This window comes from Sciurus vulgaris (genome assembly GCF_902686455.1).
Source record: "Sciurus vulgaris genome assembly, chromosome: 2".
In the NCBI taxonomy this organism is placed as follows: Eukaryota; Metazoa; Chordata; class Mammalia; order Rodentia; family Sciuridae; genus Sciurus; species Sciurus vulgaris.
Genome location: NC_136462.1, coordinates 148,846,361 through 148,868,589, shown reverse-complemented (window position 1 = coordinate 148,868,589; position 22,229 = coordinate 148,846,361). Strand labels below are relative to the sequence as shown.

The 22,229-nt window shown below is 39.7% G+C and overlaps 1 protein-coding gene across 3 annotated transcripts in view; it reads left to right on the top strand.

Moving 5' to 3' along the window:
* BLM (BLM RecQ like helicase) overlaps positions 1 to 22,229 on the top strand; it is a gene marked incomplete at its 5' end in the record, with an annotated part of 85,589 nt that overhangs the window by 19,029 nt on the left and 44,331 nt on the right. For all 3 annotated transcript variants that reach the window (XM_079126793.1, XM_079126792.1, XM_079126794.1), the window contains 4 exons: positions 1,148 to 1,266; positions 1,982 to 2,095; positions 11,101 to 11,199; positions 11,413 to 11,561. In XM_079126793.1, coding sequence (XP_078982919.1) covers positions 1,148 to 1,266; positions 1,982 to 2,095; positions 11,101 to 11,199; positions 11,413 to 11,561 — 481 coding nt within the window. The remainder of the gene's footprint in view (positions 1 to 1,147; positions 1,267 to 1,981; positions 2,096 to 11,100; positions 11,200 to 11,412; positions 11,562 to 22,229) is intronic.

Below are 22,229 nucleotides of genomic sequence, written 5' to 3'. Positions count from 1 at the left end.
GGTAAAATTGAAAATTAAATGCTGCATAATCATTTTAGTTACTTTGAAATGCGTACTTTGCGCTGGAGCAGTTGCCTAGCACAGGTGCCTTGTTATCACACCATCTCCAGCACACAAGCAAAAAACAAAAAACAGTGTGTACTTACTGTCCTCTTGATGCGAACAAGAGTGACACTGCAAGAATTGTATTGGTTTTGAAATTCCTTTTCATCTTCTGTTAGTACATACAAATGTAGTTTTTCCTTTTATTTCAAAGAAAGATTGGGACTATTCTCCTGATGAGAGTACTAGGAGTTTGAGCTGTGACAGTTGGTGTCAGAAGGCTCATAATGGTTTAAAAAAGCTGATATCGTGGAAGTAACTTCTGGATAATCAGAGAAATACTGAACCATGTTTTTTTGGTTTTTGGTTTTGTATATTTTATTATATTCTAGTTCTTAAAAATAAATTTTATAAAAATAATAAATTTTATATAGGAAGTAATTACTTTAATCCTAGAATCATGGTTTTCAGAGATCCCTTATTTTTCTAGAAATAAACACTTGCTGTGTTTAAATGCCCCAGGTAGACCTTTTAAGCAGTTCCATTGTATTTAAGTTTTTTTGCCCTGATCATGCTTTTGCTCTTACATGTGCCTATATAAGAAGTCCTAAAAGACATTTTTATGCTTTATTTAAATTGCCTTTTCAAAGCCAGCCTCAGCAACTTAGCAAGGCCTTAAGCAACTTAAGGAGAACATTTCCAGTAAAAAACGAGAAGGAATGAGGATGTAGCTCAGTGGTAAAGTGTCCCTGGGTTCAGTCTCAGGACCAAAATTAATTAATTAATTGCGTGATATTTTGGCTCATTTGGTCCAGCAAATTGTTGGACCACGAATGATATCACTTGATATCCTGTCAACTATTTTAATTATTATATGTGATGTCCCTTGTAACTTTTACCTTCATTCTCTCAAGATAGAAGCTGAAAGATTTTTGGTTTAGGATATTAGAACACTTTATGAAACAATATGTAGCATGATTGTATAGGATTTATTTTATCAGCACTCTACATGATCAGAGAAACTTCTGTAGTAATACATTATAGAAATGATCCTTGAAAGTATAGTCTTGCTGACAGATTTTTTTTTTTGTTATTTCTCTTTTAGGAGGTGGTAAAAGTTTGTGTTACCAACTGCCTGCCTGTGTTTCTCCTGGGGTCACTATTGTCATTTCTCCCTTAAGATCACTCATAGTAGATCAAGTCCAAAAACTGACTTCCCTGGATGTAAGTTATAACATAAGAATACTAATAAAAGTATACCTTCAAAATAATTATATTTCAGTATGCTAGATAACTTTTTTATTAAATAATTCATGAATTTTAATAATAAAGCACAACAATTAAGTTGTATAGATAAACATAAGCATTTGAAAATTCTGGTATAATGGTGTGTAATTTCAATCTGATTTTATTCTTTTTTGAGATTTATTTTAATAAGAGCTTTTAATCTATATTTTACTAGTATAATTTTTTTTTTACTAGTATAAGGGGATTTCTCTTTTTACTATGAATAAGTGAGCATGGTTCTCTTTCCATTGTGTCTTGAAAAGCATGCATGTATGCATGCTCACATACATATGTCCTTTTTCCTCATGACTGAGTTTAAGGAAGTTTATAACTGCATTCTACTAAATTCTTCATATTAATATAGCCAGACATAGGACTCAAATCTCTTGAATACTAAATTCATATTTGTCTTATTTACAAATATGAAAAGTAAAACAAGTAAAGAAAAGGTAGTAAGCACTGGGAAGACTGTTGTGAGTTATGCTTAATAGGGTTTTTCTAAAATGTGTGCCTGATTATTTGTTATTATAGTGAGATACATTTCCTCTGATAGGTCTGATATGACTTATAAAATACTTGTAAGACCTAAAGGTAAATAGGATTTTGTCAGATTAATGTATAAAATTTAAATGTTTGTTACTTTTACACTTAGATTCCAGCTACATATCTGACAGGTGATAAGACTGACTCAGAAGCTACAAGTATTTATCTCCAATTATCAAAAAAAGATCCAATTATAAAACTTCTATATGTTACTCCAGAGAAGGTTTGTGTATTTATATCATTATTTTTATTTTTATTTTTATTTTTTTTTGTTTTTGTTTTTTTTTCTATTGTAAACAAATGGGATACATGTTGTTTCTCTGTTTGTACATGGCGTAAAGGCATACCATTTGTGTAATCATAAATTTACATAGAGTAATGTTGTTTGATTCATTCTGTTATTTTTTCCCTTCCCCCCACCCCTCCCACCTCTCTTTACCCTCTATACAGTACTTCCTTCCTCCATACTTGCCCCCCTCCCTAACCCTAACTCTAACCCTAACACTAACCCTTCCCTCCCCCCCATTATGTGTCATCCTCCACTTATTAGCGATATCATTTGTCCTTTGGCTTTTTGAGATTGGCTTATCTCACTTAGCATGATATTCTCCAATTTCATCCATTTGCCTGCACATGCCATAATTTTATCATTCTTTATGGCTGAGTAGTATTCCATTGTATATATATACCACAGTTTCTTTATCCACTCATCAATTGAAGGGCATCTAGGTTGGTTCCACAGTCTGGCTATTGTGAATTGAGCAGCTATGAACATTGATGTGGCTGTGTCTCTGTAGTATGCTGATTTTAAGTCCTTTGGGTATAGGCCAAGGAGTGGGATAGCTGGGTCAAATGGCGGGTCCGTTCCAAGTTTTCTAAGGAATCTCCACACTGCTTTCCAAAGTGGCTGCACTAATTTGCAGCCCCACCAGCAATGTATGAGTGTACCTTTCTCCCCACATCCTCGCCAACACCTGTTGTTGCTCGTATTCTTGATAATCGCCATTCTAATTGGGGTGAGATGGAATCTTAGGGTGGTTTTGATTTGCATTTCTCTTATTACTAGAGATGTTGAACATTTTTCCATATGTTTGTTGATTGCTTGTAGATCTTCTTCTGTGAAGTGTCTATTCATTTCCTTAGCCCATTTGTTGACTGGATTATTTGAATTCTTGGAGTAAAGTTTTTTGAGTTCTTTATAGATTCTGGAAATTAGTGCTCTATCTGAAGTATGATTGGCAAAGATATTCTCCCATTCTGTAGGCTCTTTCTTCGCATTGCTGATAGTTTCCTTTGCTGAGAGAAAGCTTTTTAGTTTGAATCTATCCCAGTGGTTGATTCTAGCTTTTATTTCTTGTGCTATGGGAGTCCTGTTAAGGAAGTCTGATCCTAGACCAACAAGGTGAAGATTTGGACCTACTTTTTCTTCTATAATCTGCAGGGTCTCTGGTCTGATTCCGAGGTCCTTAATCCATTTTGAGTTTAGTTTCGTGCATGGTGAGAGATATGGGTTTAGTTTCATTCTGTTGCATATGGATTTCCAATTCTCCCAGCACCATTTGTTGAAGAGGCTATCTTTTCTCCATTGCATATTTTTGGCACCTTTGTCTAGTATGAGAAAATTGTATTTATTTGGCTTTGTGTCCATGTCCTCTATCTATACCATTGATCTACCTTTCTATTTTGGTACCAATACCATGCCGTTTTTGTTACTATTGCTTTGTAGTAGAGTTGAAGATCTGGTGTTGCAATACCCCCTGTTTCACTCTTCCTCCTAAGTATTGCTTTAGCTATTCTGGGTTTCTTATTCTTCCAGATGAATTTCATAATTGCTTGCTCTATTTCTGTAAGGTACATCATTGGGATTTTAATTGGAATTGCATTGAATTTGTATAGCACTTTAGGTAGTATGGCCATTTTGACAATATTAATTCTTCCTATCCAAGAACATGGAAGATCTTTCCATCTTCTAAGGTGTTCTTTAATTTCTTTCTTTAGTGTTGTATAGTTCTCATTGTAGAGGTCTTTCACCTCTTTTGTGAGATTGATTCTCAAGTATTTTATTTTTTTCGAGGCTATTGTGAATGGGGTAGTTTTCCTAATTTCTCTTTCTGAAGATTCATCACTTATGTATAAAAATGCGTCGGATTTATGGACATTGATCTTGTAACCTGCTACTTTACTGAATTCACTTATGAGTTCTAAGAGTTTTCTGGTGGAATTTCCAGGTTCCTCTAAATATATAATCATGTCATCAGCGAACAGGGATAGTTTGAGTTCTTCTTTCCCAATTCGTATCCCTTTAATCTCTTTGGTTTGTCTAATTGCTCTGGCCACAGTCTCAAGAACGATGTTGAATAGAAGTGGTGAAAGAGGGCATCCCTGTCTTGTTCCAGTTTTTAGGGGGAATGCTTTCAGTTTTTCACCATTTAGAATGATATTAGCCATGGGCTTAGCATAAATGGCCTTTACAATGTTAAGGAATGTTCCCACTATCCCTATTTTTTCTAGTGTTTTGAGCATGAAGGGGTGCTGTATTTTATCAAATGCTTTTTCTGCATCTATTGAAATAATCATGTGATTCTTAACTTTAAGTCTATTAATGTGGTGAATTACGTTTATTGATTTCCTGATGTTGAACCAACCTTGCATCCCTGGGATGAAACCAACTTGATCATGGTGCACTATCTTTTTAATATGTTTTTGTATGCGATTTGCTAAAATTTTGTTGAGAATTTTTGCATCGATGTTCATTAAGGATATTGGTCTGAAATTTTCTTTCCTTGATGAGTCTCTGTCTGTTTTAGGTATCAGGGTGATATTGGCTTCATAGAATGAGTTTGGGAGGGTTCCCTCCTCTTCTATTTTATGGAATACTTTGAGAAGTATTGGAATGAGCTCTTCTTTAAAGGTTTTGTAGAACTCGGCTGAGAACCCATCTGGTCCCGGACTTTTCTTTGTTGGTAGGCTTTTGATGACTTCTTCTATTTCAGTACTTGAAATTGGTCTATTTAAATTGTTTATGTCCTCCTCGTTCAGTTTAGGCAATTCATATGTCTCTAGAAACCTGTTGATGCCTTCAAAATTTTCTATTTTGTTGGAGTATAGATTTTCAAAATAGCTTCTAATTATGTTTTGTATTTCAATCCTGTCTGTTGTGATATTTCCTTGTTCATTCCGAATTTTAGTGATTTGGGTTTTCTCTCGTCTTCTCTTTGTTAGTGTGGCTAAAGGTTTATCAATTTTGTTTATTTTTTCGAAGAACCAACTATTTATTTTGTCAATTTTTTGTATTGTTTCTTTTGTTTCAATTTCATTGATTTCAGCTCTGAGTTTAACTATTTCCTGTCTTCTACTACTTTTGGTGCTGTTCTGTTCTTCTTTTTCTAGGGCTTTGAGCTGTAGTGTTAGGTCGTTTATTTGTTGAGTTTTACTTCTTTTATTAAATGCGCTCCATGAAATAAATTTCCCTCTAAGTACTGCTTTCATAGTGTCCCAGAGATTTTGATATGATGTTTCTTTGTTCTCATTTACCTCTAAGAATTTTTTAATTTCCTTCCTAATATCTTCTGTTATCCATTCATCATATAATAGCATATTGTTTAATCTCCAGATGTTGGAATAGTTTCTGTGTTTTACTCTTTCATTTATTTCTAACTTCAATCCATTATGATCTGATAGAATACATGCTAGTGTCTCTATCTTCTTGTATTTGCTAACATTAGCTTTGTGGCATAATATATGGTCTATTTTAGAGAAGGATCCATGTGCTGCTGAGAAGAAAGTGTATTCGCTCTTGGTTGGATGGTATATTCTATAAATGTCCGTTAAGTCTAAATTATTGATTGTGTTATTGAAATCTATGGTTTCTTTGTTCAATTTTTGTCTGGAAGATCTGTCCAGTGGTGAGAGAGGCGTGTTAAAATCACCTAGTATTATTGTGTTATGGTCTATTTGGTTTCTGAAATTGAGAAGGATTTGTTTGACATACATGGATGAGCCACTGTTTGGGGCATAGATGTTTATGATTGTTATATCTTGCTGATTTATGCTTCCCTTAAGCAGTATGAAATGACCTTCTTTATCCCTTCTGACTAACTTTGGCTTGAAGTCCACATTATCTGAAATGAGGGTGGATACTCCAGCTTTTTTGCTGAGTCCATGTGCATGGTATGTTCTTCCCCATCCTTTCACCTTTAGTCTATGGGTATCTTTTTCTATGAGGTGAGTCTCTTGCAGGCAACATATTGTTGGATCTTTCTTTTTAATCCAATCTGCCAGTCTATGTCTTTTGATTGATGAATTCAGGCCATTGACATTCAGGGTTATTATAGAGATATGATTTGGTTTCCCGGTCATTTGGTTCATTGTTTAAATTTTATTTATTTATTTGTTTGACACAACTTGTTTCCTCCTTTATTTGACAATTCCTTTAGGATAATTCCTCCCTTTGCTGATTTGCTTCTTTGTTTTTCATCTCTTCCTCATGGAATATTTTGCTGAGAATGTTCTGTAATGCTGGCTTTCTTTTTGTAAATTCTTTAAGCTTTTGTTTATCATGGAAGGATTTTATTTCATCGTCAAATTTGAAGGTAAGTTTTGCTGGGTATAAGATTCTTGGTTGGCATCCATTTTCTTTCAGGGCTTGAAAAATGTTGTTCCAGGCCCTTCTAGCTTTTAGGGTCTGGATTGAAAAATCTGCTGATATCCGTATTGGTTTCCCCCTGAATGTAATTTGGTTCTTTTCTCTCACAGCCTTTAAAATTCTGTCTTTATTTTGTATGTTCGGTATTTTCATTATAATGTGCCTTGGTGTGGGTCTGTTGTAATTTTGTGTATTTGGAGTCCTATAAGCCTCTTGAACTTGATTTTCCATTTCATTCTTCAGATTTGGGAAATTTTCTGATATTATTTCATTGAATAGGTTGTTCATTCCTTTGGCTTGTTTCTCTAGGCCTTCCTCAATCCCAATTATTCTTAAATTTGGCCTTTTCATGATATCCCATAGTTCTTGTAGATTCTGTTCATGATTTCTTACCATCTTCTCTGTTTGTTCAACTTTGTTTTCAAGGTTAAATATTTTGTCTTCAATGTCTGAGGTTCTGTCTTCCAGGTGTTCTATCCTATTGGATATGCTTTCTATGGAGTTCTTAATTTGGTTTATTGTTTCCTTCATGTCAAGGATTTCTGTTTGGTTTTTTTTCAATATCTCTAACTCTTTATTGAAATGATCTTTTGCTTCCTGTATTTGCTCTTTTAACTGTCGATTGGTGCGATCAATCAAAGCTTGCATTTGCTCTTTCATCTCATCATTCAGTGCGTGCATTTGCTCTTTCATCTCATCGTTTGCTTCTCTGATCATTTTAATTATGTACATTCTGAACTCCTTTTCTGTCATTTCTTCTGCCATGCTGTCACTGGGTTTTATTGATGTAACATCTAGATTTGTTTGCAGCATTTTCTTTCCTTGTTTTCTCATATTGTTCAGGTATCAGAGGACCGCTGAGATATTGCAGATTTCCTCTATTGACTTACAATGTCCCTGAAGATTTCTATATATATCCCCCCTTAGCCTTCAGTAGGCTGAAGTCTTGGAGGAAGTTGATAATGCGGTGCTCCACAAGGAAGCTGCCTCTCTAGGAGTGGTGGCCTTCAGGTGGGGTATAATCCCTGCTAGTGGGCAGAGGTGCCTCCACTTGTTGACCAATGGTCATCCAAAGGGGACCTAGGCTGTGGGCTGAGGCAAGGCCTGTTTGGGCCTGAGTCTCTGGTTTTACCGTCCTTGTGGGGAAACCTCACCCAGCAGGGAAGACTCACCCGGTGGGGAGGTCTCGCTGGTCAGTTCCCTCCTAGAGGTTCCCCTCAATTTACAGCTACCGCCTGGGCTGGGCTGCCTTCCTCTGCAAAGTTCCCAGGGGCCCGGCCCTACCTCCTGGGCCTGGGAGCCTCACCCTTTGCAGATGACTCTCCTTAAGCTGCCCTTCCTCAGAGAATCTGCCCGCAGGCCTGGAACCTTCGCTCCGCCCTAAGCCTGTCTCTGTGCGGCTCTTCCACCAAGAAGCCTCCTAGATCCTGGGACCCTGCTCTGCACCTAATCACCTGGCTATGCGGCCCCTCCTCTGAGCAGCCACCTGGGGCCCTGTACAATCGCTCTGAATCCCAGAGACCCGCCACATGCCTCTGCCTCCAGACAGCTGCCCAGTATTCCGGTGCGGTCACTAGGAGTCCAAGAAACTCACTCCGTGCCTCCTCCTCCCACCAACCCCCGTAGCCCTGGGCAATCAATCACTCCGAGTCGAAGTGACCCTCCCCGTTCCTCCTCCTTCTCCAGATAACCCCCGGGGTGTTCAGGAGCGGTCGCTCTGAGTGGCTCTGAGTCCACGTGACCCGCAGCACAGATCCTCTGGGCAACCGCCCGGAGCTCTGGTGCGGCCACTCAAGACCAAGCGTCCCACCACGCTTCTCCTCCAGGCAGCCCCCCTGTGTTCAGGAGCTGTCCCTTTAAGTCCAAACAACTCACCACTCGCCTTCTCCTCTGAGCAGCCGCCTGGAGCGCTAATGCAGTCACTGTGAGTCCAAAGGACCCGCCGCGCTCCTCCTCCTCCTCCTCCTACTCCTCTGGGCAGGCCCCAGGGTTCAGAAGTGGTCTGAGTCCAAACAGCTCGCCACGCAGCCCCTTCTCTGGCAACCGCCTGTAGCTCTGGTGTAGTCACCCGAATCCAAGCGGCCGCGCTCCTCTTCCTCCTCGTCGTCCTCAGGGCAGGCCCCGGGGTTCAGAAGCGTCGTTCTGAGTCCAAACAGCTCGCCGCGCAGCTTCTCCTCTGGCAACCGCCTGTAGCTCTGGTGCAGTCACTCCGAATCCAAGTGGCCACGCTCCTCCTCGTCCTCAGGGCAAGCCCCGGTGTCCTGAGTCCACACAGCTCTCCTCGCCACTCTTCCCCTGGGCAGCCGCCGGAGCCCCAGTGGTTGCTCCGAGTCCCAGCGCTGTGCTGAGCGGCTTCCTTTACGACGCTCCCAGCTGTCCGAGTTCACTGCTCCAGCGGGGGGAGGGGCGTCTCGCCGGCAGTTCTACTTCACAAAGTTTCCTGCGTTCCGGGACCACCGTCCCATCCGGGATGCCTCCCCAGGGGGTGAGAGTCACCCGGCTGCTTTGAGTTGGTCCCAAGCGTCTCAATATCTCCTCTTTTGAATCCTGAGTCCTGGAGCAACATGAAATGCAGCCACCCTCTAGGCCGCCATCTTGAAAACCCATCATTATTTTTAAATATAATATTTAAAGCTAAAATTATATATTTTTAAAACTTTGGCATCATTTTTGATGTATAGTATAGTTCAAAGAATTCCTGCATGCATTTCACCCAGAAACCCTAATGGGTAACATTTTACTCTAATTACTTTATCATTCTTTTTTTTTTTTTTTTCTCAAACATTTTGATTAAGTTGCAGTTGGACATGGTTTTGCACACCTGTAATCCCAGCAACTCAGGAGGCTGAGGCAGGAAGATCATGATTCCAAAACCAAAATATAGCGAGGTGCTAAGCAACTCAGTGAGACCCTGCCTTTAAATAAAATACAAAATAGGGCTGGCGATGTGGCTTGGTGGTTAAGTGCCCCTAAGTTCAATCCCCAGTACTGAAAAAAAAAGGAAGGGAAGAGGGATAGGAACAGGAAAGACAGTGGAATGAATCAGACATAACTTTCCTATGTTCATATATGAGTCCATGACCAGTGAAACTCCAAATCATGTACAACCACAAGAATGGGAAGTTATACTCCATGTATGTATAATATGTCAGAAACCCCTCTACTGTCAGAATATCTAAAAAGAACAAATTTTAAAAAAGAATAAGTTGCAGACATAATAGTCTTTTAACCCTAAATACTTCACGGTTTATTTCCTAAATATAAGGAATTCTGTTATAAAACCTTAGGCAGTTATCAAAATCAAGACATGCACATTGGGCTGGGAATGTAGCTTAGTGGCAGAGCACATGCCTAACATGTGCAGGGCCTGAAGAAGAAATGAAGAAATGTACATTCATACATTTATGAAGGTTGTCTTTAAACCTTCTGGTTTCACACATTGTCCCAATATTGTCCTTTGTAGCAAAAGAAAACCTGAGAGTACTCTCCTTTTATCTATAGAATTTCTCACTTTTGTCTTTCATGAGTTTGACATTTTTGAAATCTGAAGGTTAGTTGTTTTGAGAACTGTCCCTCAGTTTGAGTTATTTTGTGTTTCCTCCTTATTAAATATATGCCATTCACTGAGTCAGGGATATCTCAGATGTGATAGATTTTATGTGTTGTATCAGGAGGCATTTGATGTTGATTCATTCTGTTACCAATGATGTTAGTTAACTGTTCTCTTGGTTAAGGTGGCACCAGCTGGACTTCTCCATTGTAGTTACTCCTTCCAGCCCCACCCCCTGTTGTAATTAGCAGATATCTTGTTGTGGGATACTTTGAGACATGTACATACCCTGCTAGACATCAAAGTTTACCCATAAATCTTAAGCATCCATTGATTAACTCTTCCCCAGGTCAGTTATCATTGTAATGGATGCCAAATTTTGATTTTACTAATATAGTAGGCATTGTACCACAAGGAAGAGCTTTCCTTTTAATCCCACATATTTATTTATATCAATATGAACTCACAGATTCTTAATTTATTTAGTGGATTATAGTTAATTATCATTCTGTATTTTGACATTCTCTTTGTCCTAGATTTAACCAGTGATAGTGCTCCATCAAGCTGGTTTCTATGTTCTTTTCCTGTGTCCTTGTCAAGATGTGGATATTGCATGTGCTTGTTGCTACTGGGATGTCATTTCTACTAGGCCTTGTCATGGACGAAGCTACAAAGTACATACATACTTATATCTGTATGTACCATATATACACACTTATGTAATTTTTTCCCAAATAACATGCACAAACATAATACATATCATTAACCCTATTACCAGTGTAAACTTGTGTTGGACCATGTATTGAGGCAGAAAAAGGTTTTAGAACCACTTACCTAATAAGTAAACTGTTGGCTAAATGTGGGGGAATGTCTAAAATATCTGATTTGCTATTTTGTATTACTTCTGCTATTCTTTTCATGGATTGAAATAAGAGCCAATTTTATGTCAAGGTTTCAATACTGCTTAATTGTAATGGAACGTAACAAACTGTTTGGGTACTGTATTTAAATATCTCATGTATTTCTGGTCTAGGTCTGTGCCAGTAACCGCCTGATTTCCACTCTAGAGAATCTGTATGAGAGGAAGCTCTTGACACGTTTTGTTATTGATGAAGCACATTGTGTGAGTCAGGTAAATACTGTTTCTATGTCTTAGAAAATCATTAAATTTGTGCTACCAATTATATATGTGTATATATCTTCAGAGTCAAAGAAAACCCCACACTGAGTGAACTGTTGTGCTGTTTCATTGAAGAATAAAGTAGTTCTTAATATATTCACTAGTGTTCTTTTTATATAAAGAAAAGCCAAATAATCTGAAAAGCAGTATTTTTTTTCCAACTAGTGGGGACATGATTTTCGTCAAGATTACAAAAGAATGAATATGCTTCGTCAGAAGTTTCCTTCTGTACCAGTAATGGCTCTTACTGCTACAGCCAATCCCAGAGTACAGAAAGATATCCTCACTCAGCTGAAGATTGTGAAACCTCAGGTGTAAGTTGTTTAAAGTCTTGTATTTTTAAAACCTTAGGGCAGTGGTTAGCAGAGTTGCTGCACATTAGAATCACCTGTGGAGCCCAGCATCTCAGTACCCAGGTTGTACCTAAGCCAGCTAAATCAGAATGTTTGGTGCTGGGAGCCAGAATGGGCTTTTATTTGTTTTGTTTTGTTTGTATTTTGGGGTTTTTGTTTGTTTGTTTCATCTTCAGATGATTCCGAAGTGCAAGTTTGGCAACAAGGGCCCTAGGGTTTTTCTTCACTTACCAAAAGTAAAGTTATCCCAACACTACTCTGGAAGTGAGGGTAAGTTGCATACTGCATCCATGGACCCTGGTGTAGTCCCAGTAATAAGTTACCTTTTATTTATCTCATGTGTGAAAGCACCCAGAAACCACCCTGGGCGTGGGAACTCACACAGGAAACTTTATTAGCAGGCACAGTATCTGCTCTTAAGGGCGAAAGAGAGAAGAGCGAGAGAGTGAGCGAGATGAGAATGAAAGTGAGAAAGAGAAGAGAGCAAATAGCAGGGGAATTATCCTTAAATAGTGAAAGCCCATGGGCTAATTGGACCAATGACTGACAAGAAAGTTAACAATCTAGATTACAAAATGGTGTGTGGGGAGGCGGCAGCATCAGGGGAGAAATAGCTGCATCCTTGTTCCTTACTTTCCCCCGTTTTTGTTTTTATAAGAAGATCTCTTTTGGGCATATGGGCGAAAATCCATCTTCAGTGACTGCTTCCTGCTGGACATGAGCATAGAACTGATTCAGGGGAAGGAGATGTCATTGCAGTAGGCAGGGGTTGGGGACTGGATAGTTCACCTAGGGAGTGCCCTTATAGCCAGGCTCCGATTCCTCCTTTGTAAGGTCCTGATAATCCTGTAATACAAACTGGACAGATCTATTAGGAAAAAATCTGTTAGAAAAATAACAGACAGGGTAAATGGCAAGAAAGGCAAGGATGTAGCTGACAGTCCAGTCTTCATGGCTGAGTGTAGTAGTCTGGTGCCCTGGTGTTCTAGTCCTCGGCCTCTGGAATGGGAAGAAGGGTAAAGGGCTCAATGGCCTTCAGCCTAAGGCAGAGAGGTCCCACTGGGGTGGCCGAGTATTGATTGGAAGAAGCCTGAGGATTAGAAGCTGGTAAGGAGTTTGTGGATTGAGAGCAGAGCTTAACCCAAAAAATGTATAGCCATCCCGGTAAACCTCGCACCTTGACAGATGTTGGTGTAGCCAGAATCACCGTATGGGGTCCCTGCCATTTGAGAGGTAGAGGGGCTGTGGCCTCCTGAGGAGGAGAGATAAGAACTTGGTTTCCTATTTGAAGAGGTTGAACCAGGAGGCCAGACAAAGGTCTAGGCAGGGAGGAATCGGTGTAACCCCATGGGAATGCCTGAAAGTGGTTTATGATAGGAATAAATATATGAGAGGAAGGGGCATTATCCCAGGGGGAAGGATGGGATGACCGTACATCAGCTCGAAAGGGAAAATATTGGTAGGTTTCTTTGGGAGTGAACACAGACGCAAAAGAGCAAGAGGCAGGAGTTTAACCTAATCAAGCTGAAGTTCTAAAGAAAGTTTGGTTAAAACATTTTTCATGAGACAGTGTTTGGCCAAAGAAGTGAAGGCTGTCCTAAAATCCCTGTAGGAGAACTGTTCACGTCAGCTGAGAAGAAACTCAAGTGAGACGGTCAGTCCAGCTAAAAGCATAGAGATCAGGCTGAAGAGGGACAGTAAAAAAGGCATCCTGCAAATCCAACACAGAAAAGTATGTGGTGGAGGAGGGCATAGAGGAAAGCAAGGTGTAGGAATTGGTCACGATGGGGAAGATGGGAACAACTGCTCAGTTGATGATGTGGAGATCTTACACCAAATGGTAAGATCCATTAGGCTTTTTAACAGCCAGTATAGCAGTGTTATAAGGTGAGTTGGCAGGGTGCAGGAAGCCTTCTGCCTTAACTCCTAGATGACTGGTTGAAGCCCTAAGAGCCTCCTTTGGGGAAGGGGATATTGGACCTGAGCTTGGTAGGATGTTGGATCCTTCAAGTGAATGAGTACAGGCAATCATGTAGCTACAGAGGGCGTGTGTGTATCCCAAACCTTGGGGTCAACAAAGGAGGGAGGAAGGGGATATGAAGGCTCAGGCTGAGTTGTATGTTCCTCCAAGGTCATGAGAAGAGGAATAGCAAAGGAGTCTTGATGGAGATGAAGATGGTAGGTGAGAAGGAAATAGAGGTACCCATTTTGCTTAGGGTGTCCCTTCCCAGGAGGAAAATGGGACACATAGGAATTATCAAAAAGGAATAAGTGAAGCAGATTTGTCCGATATGGCAACTTATTGGAGGGGTTTGTAGGTCATGGTATGGTTTTCCTTCTACCCTAACAGTAGAGGATTTGACAGGGGAAGTGGGTCCTCAAAATTCACATAGCACTGAAAAGGTGGCTCCAGTGTCTAAAAGGAAAGGGAGCTGCCTGCCTACCACCGTAAGGGTCACCCAGGGCTCCTGAACGGTAATGGTCATCAGGTGTAAAAGTCCCAGGCCCCTTCAGTCATCCATTGCCAATCCCAGTAAGTCACTGGGGGAAGCGGACAAGGGCAACCTGGTGCTCTCTGAGCACCAGGACAATCCAGTGCCCAATGTCTCAGCCAATGGCATCCTGGTCAAGGACCTAGGGGCTGCCAGGGGTCTGGGCAGACTCATGCCCAGTGGCCCTCTCCTCCACACATGAGGCATGGGCCCGGAGGTCCTCTGGGATCTAGGGTGCCCCAAGTAGTAGTCAGCTGGGCAGGTCTAGCTGGCTGAAAGACCTTGACTAGATTAGGTATTTTAATTTTTGTGTTTTTTTTTTTTTTCTTCACTTCTGTTATATACTTTGAATGCCATCACTAGAACTTCTGGCTGTGGGGTGAGGGGCCCTCCATCCAATCACCCCAACCTAGCCTTTATGTCCAGGTAACTTTGAGAAAAAAAAAAGTCATGAGTAACTGTCGTCCCTCTGGAGTTTCAGGGTCCTGGTTAGTATATTTGAGCATGGCCTCTGTGAGGCAACTCAGAAAGGGAGATGGGTTTTCAGTCTTATCATGTATTACTTCCTGAAGCTTATTGTAGTTAATAGTTTTAATAGCAGCCTTACAGAGACCTGCAAGGACACAACTTTGGAACTTGTCCCGCCACAGACACCTGATCCTTGTATTATAGTCCCATTGGGGCTCCCTAACTGGTACTGCTTCAGCCCCAAAAGGATGGGTTGGGGTCGATTGGTGAACCTCATCTGCATAATTATGTGCCTGTTCCAAGACTCTCCACTCCTCAGGGGTCAAGGTATTGGATATGATCATATAAGATACTGAAATTCTTTGATATAGTTAACGGAATTGGAAGTGAAGGAGCCTAGCCGCTTCTCTATCTGGGAAAGATCAGAAAACAAAAAAGGAACATGGACTGTGATTACTCCCTCCACACCAGCCACTTCCCGTAGGGGAGCTAGAATATGTGCGTGAAACCATGTGATGGGAGGACTAGGCAGGCTGGTGGCTGGGGGTGGAAGCAGAAACAGCAGGGCAAAGAAGATGGAGGAGGCCGATATGGGGGTGGTTCACAAAGTTGGAGAAGGAGGAGGGATTAGGAGGGGGAGAAGAAGCCAAAAGGAGGTGTTTGGGTTTGCAGGAAAAGCAAAAATCAAGTTTAGTGTACAAGAAAGAGAAAGCTTGCATGTAAAGAATTTCTTTCCTCTTGCCCGCTCATTCACAGTTGTACAAATCCCTCAAAACATTAGTATCCAAAGTGCCATTAACTGGCCACCCAGATTGATTATCCAAAGGATACTGTGACCAAATATTATACAAGTAAATAAGTCTTGGTGGCTCTAGGTCAGGGATCAGGTGAAGGGATTTAAGATTTTCTAGTAAACGTCCCAAGGATGAGTCTGCTGGAATGGGAGACCTAGATCTCATGGCAGAGACTGAGAAACAGCCAAGTCAGTGTCCAAGGCATCTTGAGGTCACAGACTAATTAGCTGGAGACGAGAAGGCAGCATAATGATGGGAGTTGTCATTCCCATCAGTGTGTGATGGGCAAAAGCCGAGAGAATTGATGACCTGACGTCAGGATTTCGAGAGGACCCTCAACCCTGAGAGAGAATATCCACCTGTCAGATAAGGTCAACTAAAGGGGCCAACCGTAACTGTAAAAGTCGTGACTGGAGGAACTCCCACTCCCCAACTGCCTCCAGGGTGCCGGACGATCAACGGTCATGGCTCAGGTCAGCAGAGGAGTGTTTAAGTCGACCTAGGGGAAAACTCAACAATCTGAAGCCCGTGGCGGATGTGCAGCCGAGCATCCCAGTAAATGGAAAGTGAGACCAACATCAGGGGCCTGGGGAGTCTGATAGGATTCCACTCACCTAAGTGGCAGAAGAGCCCATCCAAGTCACAGCACCAATGAGAGCACCCAGAAACCACTCCGGAAGTCACACAAGAAACTTCATTAGCAGGCAGAGTGTCTGCTCTTATGGCGAAAGAGAGAGAAAGAGTGAGTGTGAAAATGAGAAAGAGAAAAAGAGAGCAAATAGCAGGGGGATTACCCTTAAATAGTGAAAACCCGTGGGCTAGTTGGACCAATGACTGACAAGAAGGTTAACAATCTAGATTACAAAATGGTGTGTGGAGAGGGGGCAGAATCAGGGGAGAAATAGCTGCAGCCTTGTTCCTTACAATATGACTTCCGTATGTCCCACAATATAGTTCATGAAATGGTCAGAAGACTTTGCTTTGTCATTTTCTCCTGAAATCTCAATTATATCCAAATTGTTGAAAGCAGTCCAGAAACTATGTAGAACTTTTTTACTCTTCATCTGAGCCACAACATACTTGTTGCCACCAAATCCATCATTATTCAGTAACAAAAACCACTATAAAAATTATTCCCACTGGGCACAGTGGCATATGCCTATAATCCAAGCAACTCATCATGCTGAAGCTGGACGATTGTAAGTTTGAGGCCAAACTCAGTGAGACCTAAGCAATTAGCAAGACCCTGTCTCAAAATAAAAAGGACTGGGAATGTGACTCAGTGGTTAAGTGCCCCTGGGTTCAATTTCCAGTACCCCCTCAAAAATTATTCACATATGTGGATCCAAGTTGTCCTGGATTATTTTGTATCTCTACCTGAGTTTGAGGAGTCTTGCATTCTTCATTGGGTTCATTCACTCAGCAAATATTTAACATTCATGTATGGTGCTGGACTTGGTGCACTCCTGTAGTCCCAACAGCTCGGAAGGCTGAGGCAGGAAGATTGGAAGTTCAAAGCCAACTTCAACAACTTAGTGAGGCCCTAAGCAACTTAGTGAGACCCTGTCTCAAAATGAAAAATAAAAATGTCTGGGGATGTGACTCAGTGGTAAATGCCTCTGGGTTCAATCCTAGGTACCACACACACACACACACACACACACACACAGACACACGTGCATTGGTGAACCAAGGTCTAAATATTTTTTCCTTCTAATTTATTAGCATGTGCTTTGAGTTTGAGGAATAGACATTAATGTGGAATGCCAAAAGAAGTAATGACAAAACAGAATATTGAGGCAAATTTTTAAAGTACAAATTTTGTTCATTTGAAAATAGACAAATGATACGGTGGCACACGTGTAGTTCAGCTCCTCAGGAGGCCAAGACAGAAGGATCACACTTGGGGTCATGAGTTTGAGATTCACCTGGGCAACATAGCAAGACCCTATTTTTTAAAAAAGAAGAAGAAAGAAAGGAAAAGGAAAAACGAAAGACATAAAGCCTGGTGTGGTGGTGCATGCCTGTAGTCCTTGCTACTCAGGAAGATCACTTGAACCCAGGAATTCAGGGCCAGCCTGAGCAAAATAGCAAGACCCTCTCTTAAAAAAAAAAAAAAAAAAAAAAAGACCAGTTGACTCTATAAATAGTGTAAGAAGTAAAAATAACAACAGTATCTCTCACAGAGTTAAGAGCAGAACTGAAAGTTCCATGTGAAGGATATGAAAGAGGTCATGAGATTAAGATAGCTGCAAAGGCCTTTGCAGATTAAACTGATTCTAAATTATCTGATCTAAAACAAGAACCAAAGCAGTTTGGATTTCTTCCAGATTTAAGTTGTTTGGTTCCAGCCTAAAATACTTTCTTTGCAATACCACTTTTTTCTTTAATTTTTTTTTTTTTTTTTTTGGTTGCTATAGATGGACACAATTCCTTTATTTTACTTATTTATTTTTATGTGGTGCTGAGGATCCAACCCAGTGCCTCATAGGTGGTAGGCCAAGAACTCTACCACTGAGCTACAATCCCAGCTCCTAATACCACTTTTTTATAGCACTAATGACCATACTCAAGGGCAAGAATATATATATATATTTTAATTTTTTTATTTTGGGGGGGAACAGGGTCTTACTAAGTTGTTTAGGGCCCTGCTAAGTTACTGAGACTGGCTTTAAACTTGTGATCCTCAGGCTTCAGCCTCCAGAGTTGCTGGGATTATAGGTGTGCACCACCATGCCTGGCATTTTTTCCTTTTTGTAACAGGCACTGTTTTTAACTTTTTTCTACACAATTATGCCAAATGCAGTCTCTAGGTTTTTGTTTATTTGTGGGGACCATGGGCATGTTAGGCAAGTATTATACCACTAAGCTGCATCCCAGCTCTGGTTTTTGTTTTTTTTTTTTGGTTTTTTTTTTTTTGTTTTGTTTTTCTGTTTTTTATAACCCTTGCTGCTCTACCACTCCAATGTATTTTTTTAATTAAAATATGTTTTATTTTTACAGATTACATTTTGATTCATTGTACACAAAGGGGGTACAACTTTCATTTCTATGGTTGTACTCAATGTAGATTCACACCATTCATGTAATCATACATATATATATAGGGTAATACTGTCTGTTTCATTCTACTGTTTCTCCATCGCCACCCCCTCCCACCCCTTTTTCCTCTACACTATCCAAAGTTCCTTCATTCTTCTCTTCCCCCCGCCACCCCCACCCCTCATTATATATTGTCATGCACTTATAAGAGAAAACATTGAGCTTTTGGTTTTTTGGGCTTGGCCTGTTTCACTTAGCATGATATTTTCCAACTTCATCCATGTACCAGCAAATGCCATAAATTTATTCTTCTTTATGACTAAGTAATATTCCTTTGCATATATATATGCCACAGTTTCTTTATCCATTCATCAATTGATGGGCACCTAGGTTGTTTCCACAATCTAGCTATTGTGAATTGAGCTATGAACATTGATGTGGCTGCATCACTGTAGTATGCTGATTTTAAGTCCTTTCGGTATAAACCAAGGAGTGGGATAGCTGGGTCAAACGGTGGGTTCATTCCAAGTTTTCTGAGGAATCTCCATATTGCTTGCCAGAGTGGCTGCACTAGTGTGCAACTCCACCAGCAATGTATGAGTGTGCCTTTTTCCCCACATCCATGTCAACACTTATCATTGCTTGTGTTCTTGATAATAGTCATTCCAATTGGAGTTAAGATGAACTCTTAGAGTTGTTTTAATTTGCATTTCTCTAATTACTAGGGATGATGAGCACTTTTTCATATATTTGTTGATCACCTGTATACCTTCTTCTGTGAAGTGTTTGCCCGTTTCCTTAGCCCATTTATTGATTGGGTTCTTTGAATTTGGGTGTAAAGTTTTTAAGTTCTTTATAAACTTTGGAAATTAGTGGTCTGTCTGAAGTATATGTGGAAAAGATTTTCTCCCACTCTATAGGCTCTCTTTTCACATTATTGATTGTTTCCTGTGCTGAGAAAAAAACTTTTTAGTTTGAATCTATCCCATTTATTGATTCTTGCTTTAAATTTCTTGTGCTATGGGGATCTTGTTAAGGAAATATGGCCCTAAGCCAATGTGATGGAAATTCGGGCCTACTTTTCTTCTGTTAGGTGGAGGATCTCAAACCTAATTCGTAGATCCTTGATCCTTTTTGAGTTGAGTTTTGTACAGGGTGAGACATAGGGGTTTAATTTCATTTTACTGCATATGGATTTCCAGTTTTCCCAGCACCATTTGTTGAAGAGGCTAGCTTTTCTCCATTGTAAGTTTTTGGCATCTTTGTCTAGTATGAGATAACTGTACTTATATGGGTATGTCTCTGCGTCTTCTATCCTGTACCATTGATCTACCTGTCTATTTTGGTGCCAATACCATGCTGTTTTTGTTACTATTGCTCTATAGTAGAGTTTAAGGTCTGGTATTGTGATACCTCCTGCATCACTCTTCCTGCCCAGGATTGCTTTGGCTATTCTGGGTCTTTTGTTCTTCCAGATGAATTTCATGATTGCTTTATCTGTTTCTGAGAAATGTCATAGGGATTTTAATTGGAATTGCATTAAATCTGTATAGTGCCTTTGGAAGTATGACCATTTTGATAATATTAATTCTGCCTATCCAAGAACATGGGAGATCTTTCCATCTTCTAAGATCTCCCTCAATTTCTTTCTTCAGTGTTTTGTAGTTTTCATTATAGAGATCTTTCACCTCTTTGGTTAGATTGAGTCCCACGTTTTGTTTTGTTTTGGTTTGGTTTGGTTTGGTTTTTTTTTTTTTGATGCTATTGCATATGAAGTTGTTTTCATTTTCCTTTCAAGTGTTTCATCACTTATGTATAAAAATGCTTTAGATTTATGTGTGTTGAGTTTATATCCTGCTATTTTGCTGAATTCATTGATGAGGTCTAGAAGTTTTCTGGAGGAGTTTTTTGGGTCCTCTAAATAGAGAATCATGTCATCAGCAAATAGTGATGACTTGAGTTCCTCTTTTCCTATTCGTATCCCTTTAATTTCTTTAGTCTGTCTAATTGCTCTGGCTAGTATTTCAAGTACAATGTTGAATAGAAGTGGGGAAAGAGGGCATCCCTGTCTTGTTCCCATTTTTAAAGGGATTGCTTTCAGTTTTTCTCCATTAAGAATGATGTTGGCGTGAGCTTAGCATAAATTGCCTTTATAATGTTTAGGTATGTTCCTACTATCCCTATTTTTTCTAGCATTTTGAGCATGAAGGGGTGTTGTATTTTGTCAAACGCTTTTTCTGCGTCAATTGAAATAACCATATGATTCTTATCCTTAGGTCTGTTGACATGATGGATTACATTTATTGATTTATGGGTGTTGAACCAACCTTGCATTCCCGGAATGAACCCCACTTGATCGTGGTGCACTATCTTCTTAATATGTTTTTGAATACGGTTTGCCAGTATTTTGTTAAGGATCTTTGCATCTATATTCATCAAGGATATCGGTCTAAAATTTTCTTTCCTTGATGTGTCTGTGCCTGGTTTGGGTATGAGGGTGATATTAGCTTCATAGAATGAGTTTGGTAGGGTACCCTCCTTTTCTAATTCCTGGAATACTTTGAGAAGTATTGGAATGAGTTCTTCTTTGAAGATATTATAGAACTTGGCTGAGAATCCGTCTGGTCCTGGGCTTTTCTTGGATGGTAGGCTTTTGATGAAATATCAAGCTATTTCATTGCTTGATATTGATCTGTTTAAGTTGTGTATGTCCTCCTGGTTCAGTTTGGGAGGATCATGTCTCTAGAAATTTGTCGATGTCTTCAGTATTTTCTATTTTGTTGGAATATAGATTTTCAAAGTAACTTCTCATTATGTTATGTATTTCAGTGGTGTCTGTCATATTTCCTTTTTTTTTTTTTTTTTTTTTTTTCTTTTTGTGGTACTGGGGATCAAACTCAGGGCCTTGTGCTTGTAAGACAAGCACTCTACCAGCTGAGCTATCTCCCCAGCCCATATTTCTTTTTTCATCACGAATTTTAGTAATTTGCATTTTCTCCTTCTCTTTGTTAGTGTGGCTAAGGGTTTGTCTATTTTGTTTACTTTTTCAAAGAACCAACTTTTTGTTTTGTTAATTTTTTGAATTGTTTCTTTTGTTTCAATTTCATTGATTTCAGCTCTGATTTTAATTATTTCTTGTCTTCTATTACTTTTGGTGTTGTTCTGTTCTTCTTCTAGGGCTTTGAGCTGTAATGTTAGGTCCTTTAGTTGTTGACTTTTTATTCTTTTCTTGAATGTACTCCATGCAATGAATTTTCCTCTTAGTACTGCTTTCATAGTGTCCCAGAGGTTTTGGTATGTTGTATCCTCATTCTCATTTACCTCTAAGAATTTTTTTTATCTCCTCCCTGATGTTTTCTGTTATCAGTGTTTCATTCAGTAGCATATTATTTAGTCTCCAGGTGTTGGAGTAATTTCTGTTTTTAATTTTGTTATTGATTTCTAATTTCATACCATTAAGATCTGATAGAACACAAGGCAGTATCTCTATTTTTTTTGCATTTACTAAGGACTGCTTTTGGCATAACATACGGTCTATTTTTGAGAAGGTTCCATGTGCTGCTGAGGAGGAAATGAATTCGCTCATTGATGGATGAAGTATTCTATATATGTCTGTTAAGTGTTAGTTATTGATTGTGTTATTGAGTTCTATAGTTTCTTTGTTTAGTTTTTGTTTGGAAGATCTATCCAGGGGTGACAGCAGTGTGTTAAAGTCACCCAGAATTTTTGTGTTGTTGTCTATTTGATTCCTGGAATTGAGAAGGATTTGTTTGATATACATGGATGTACCGTTGTTTGGGGCATAAATATTTAAGATTGTTATGTCTTCCTGA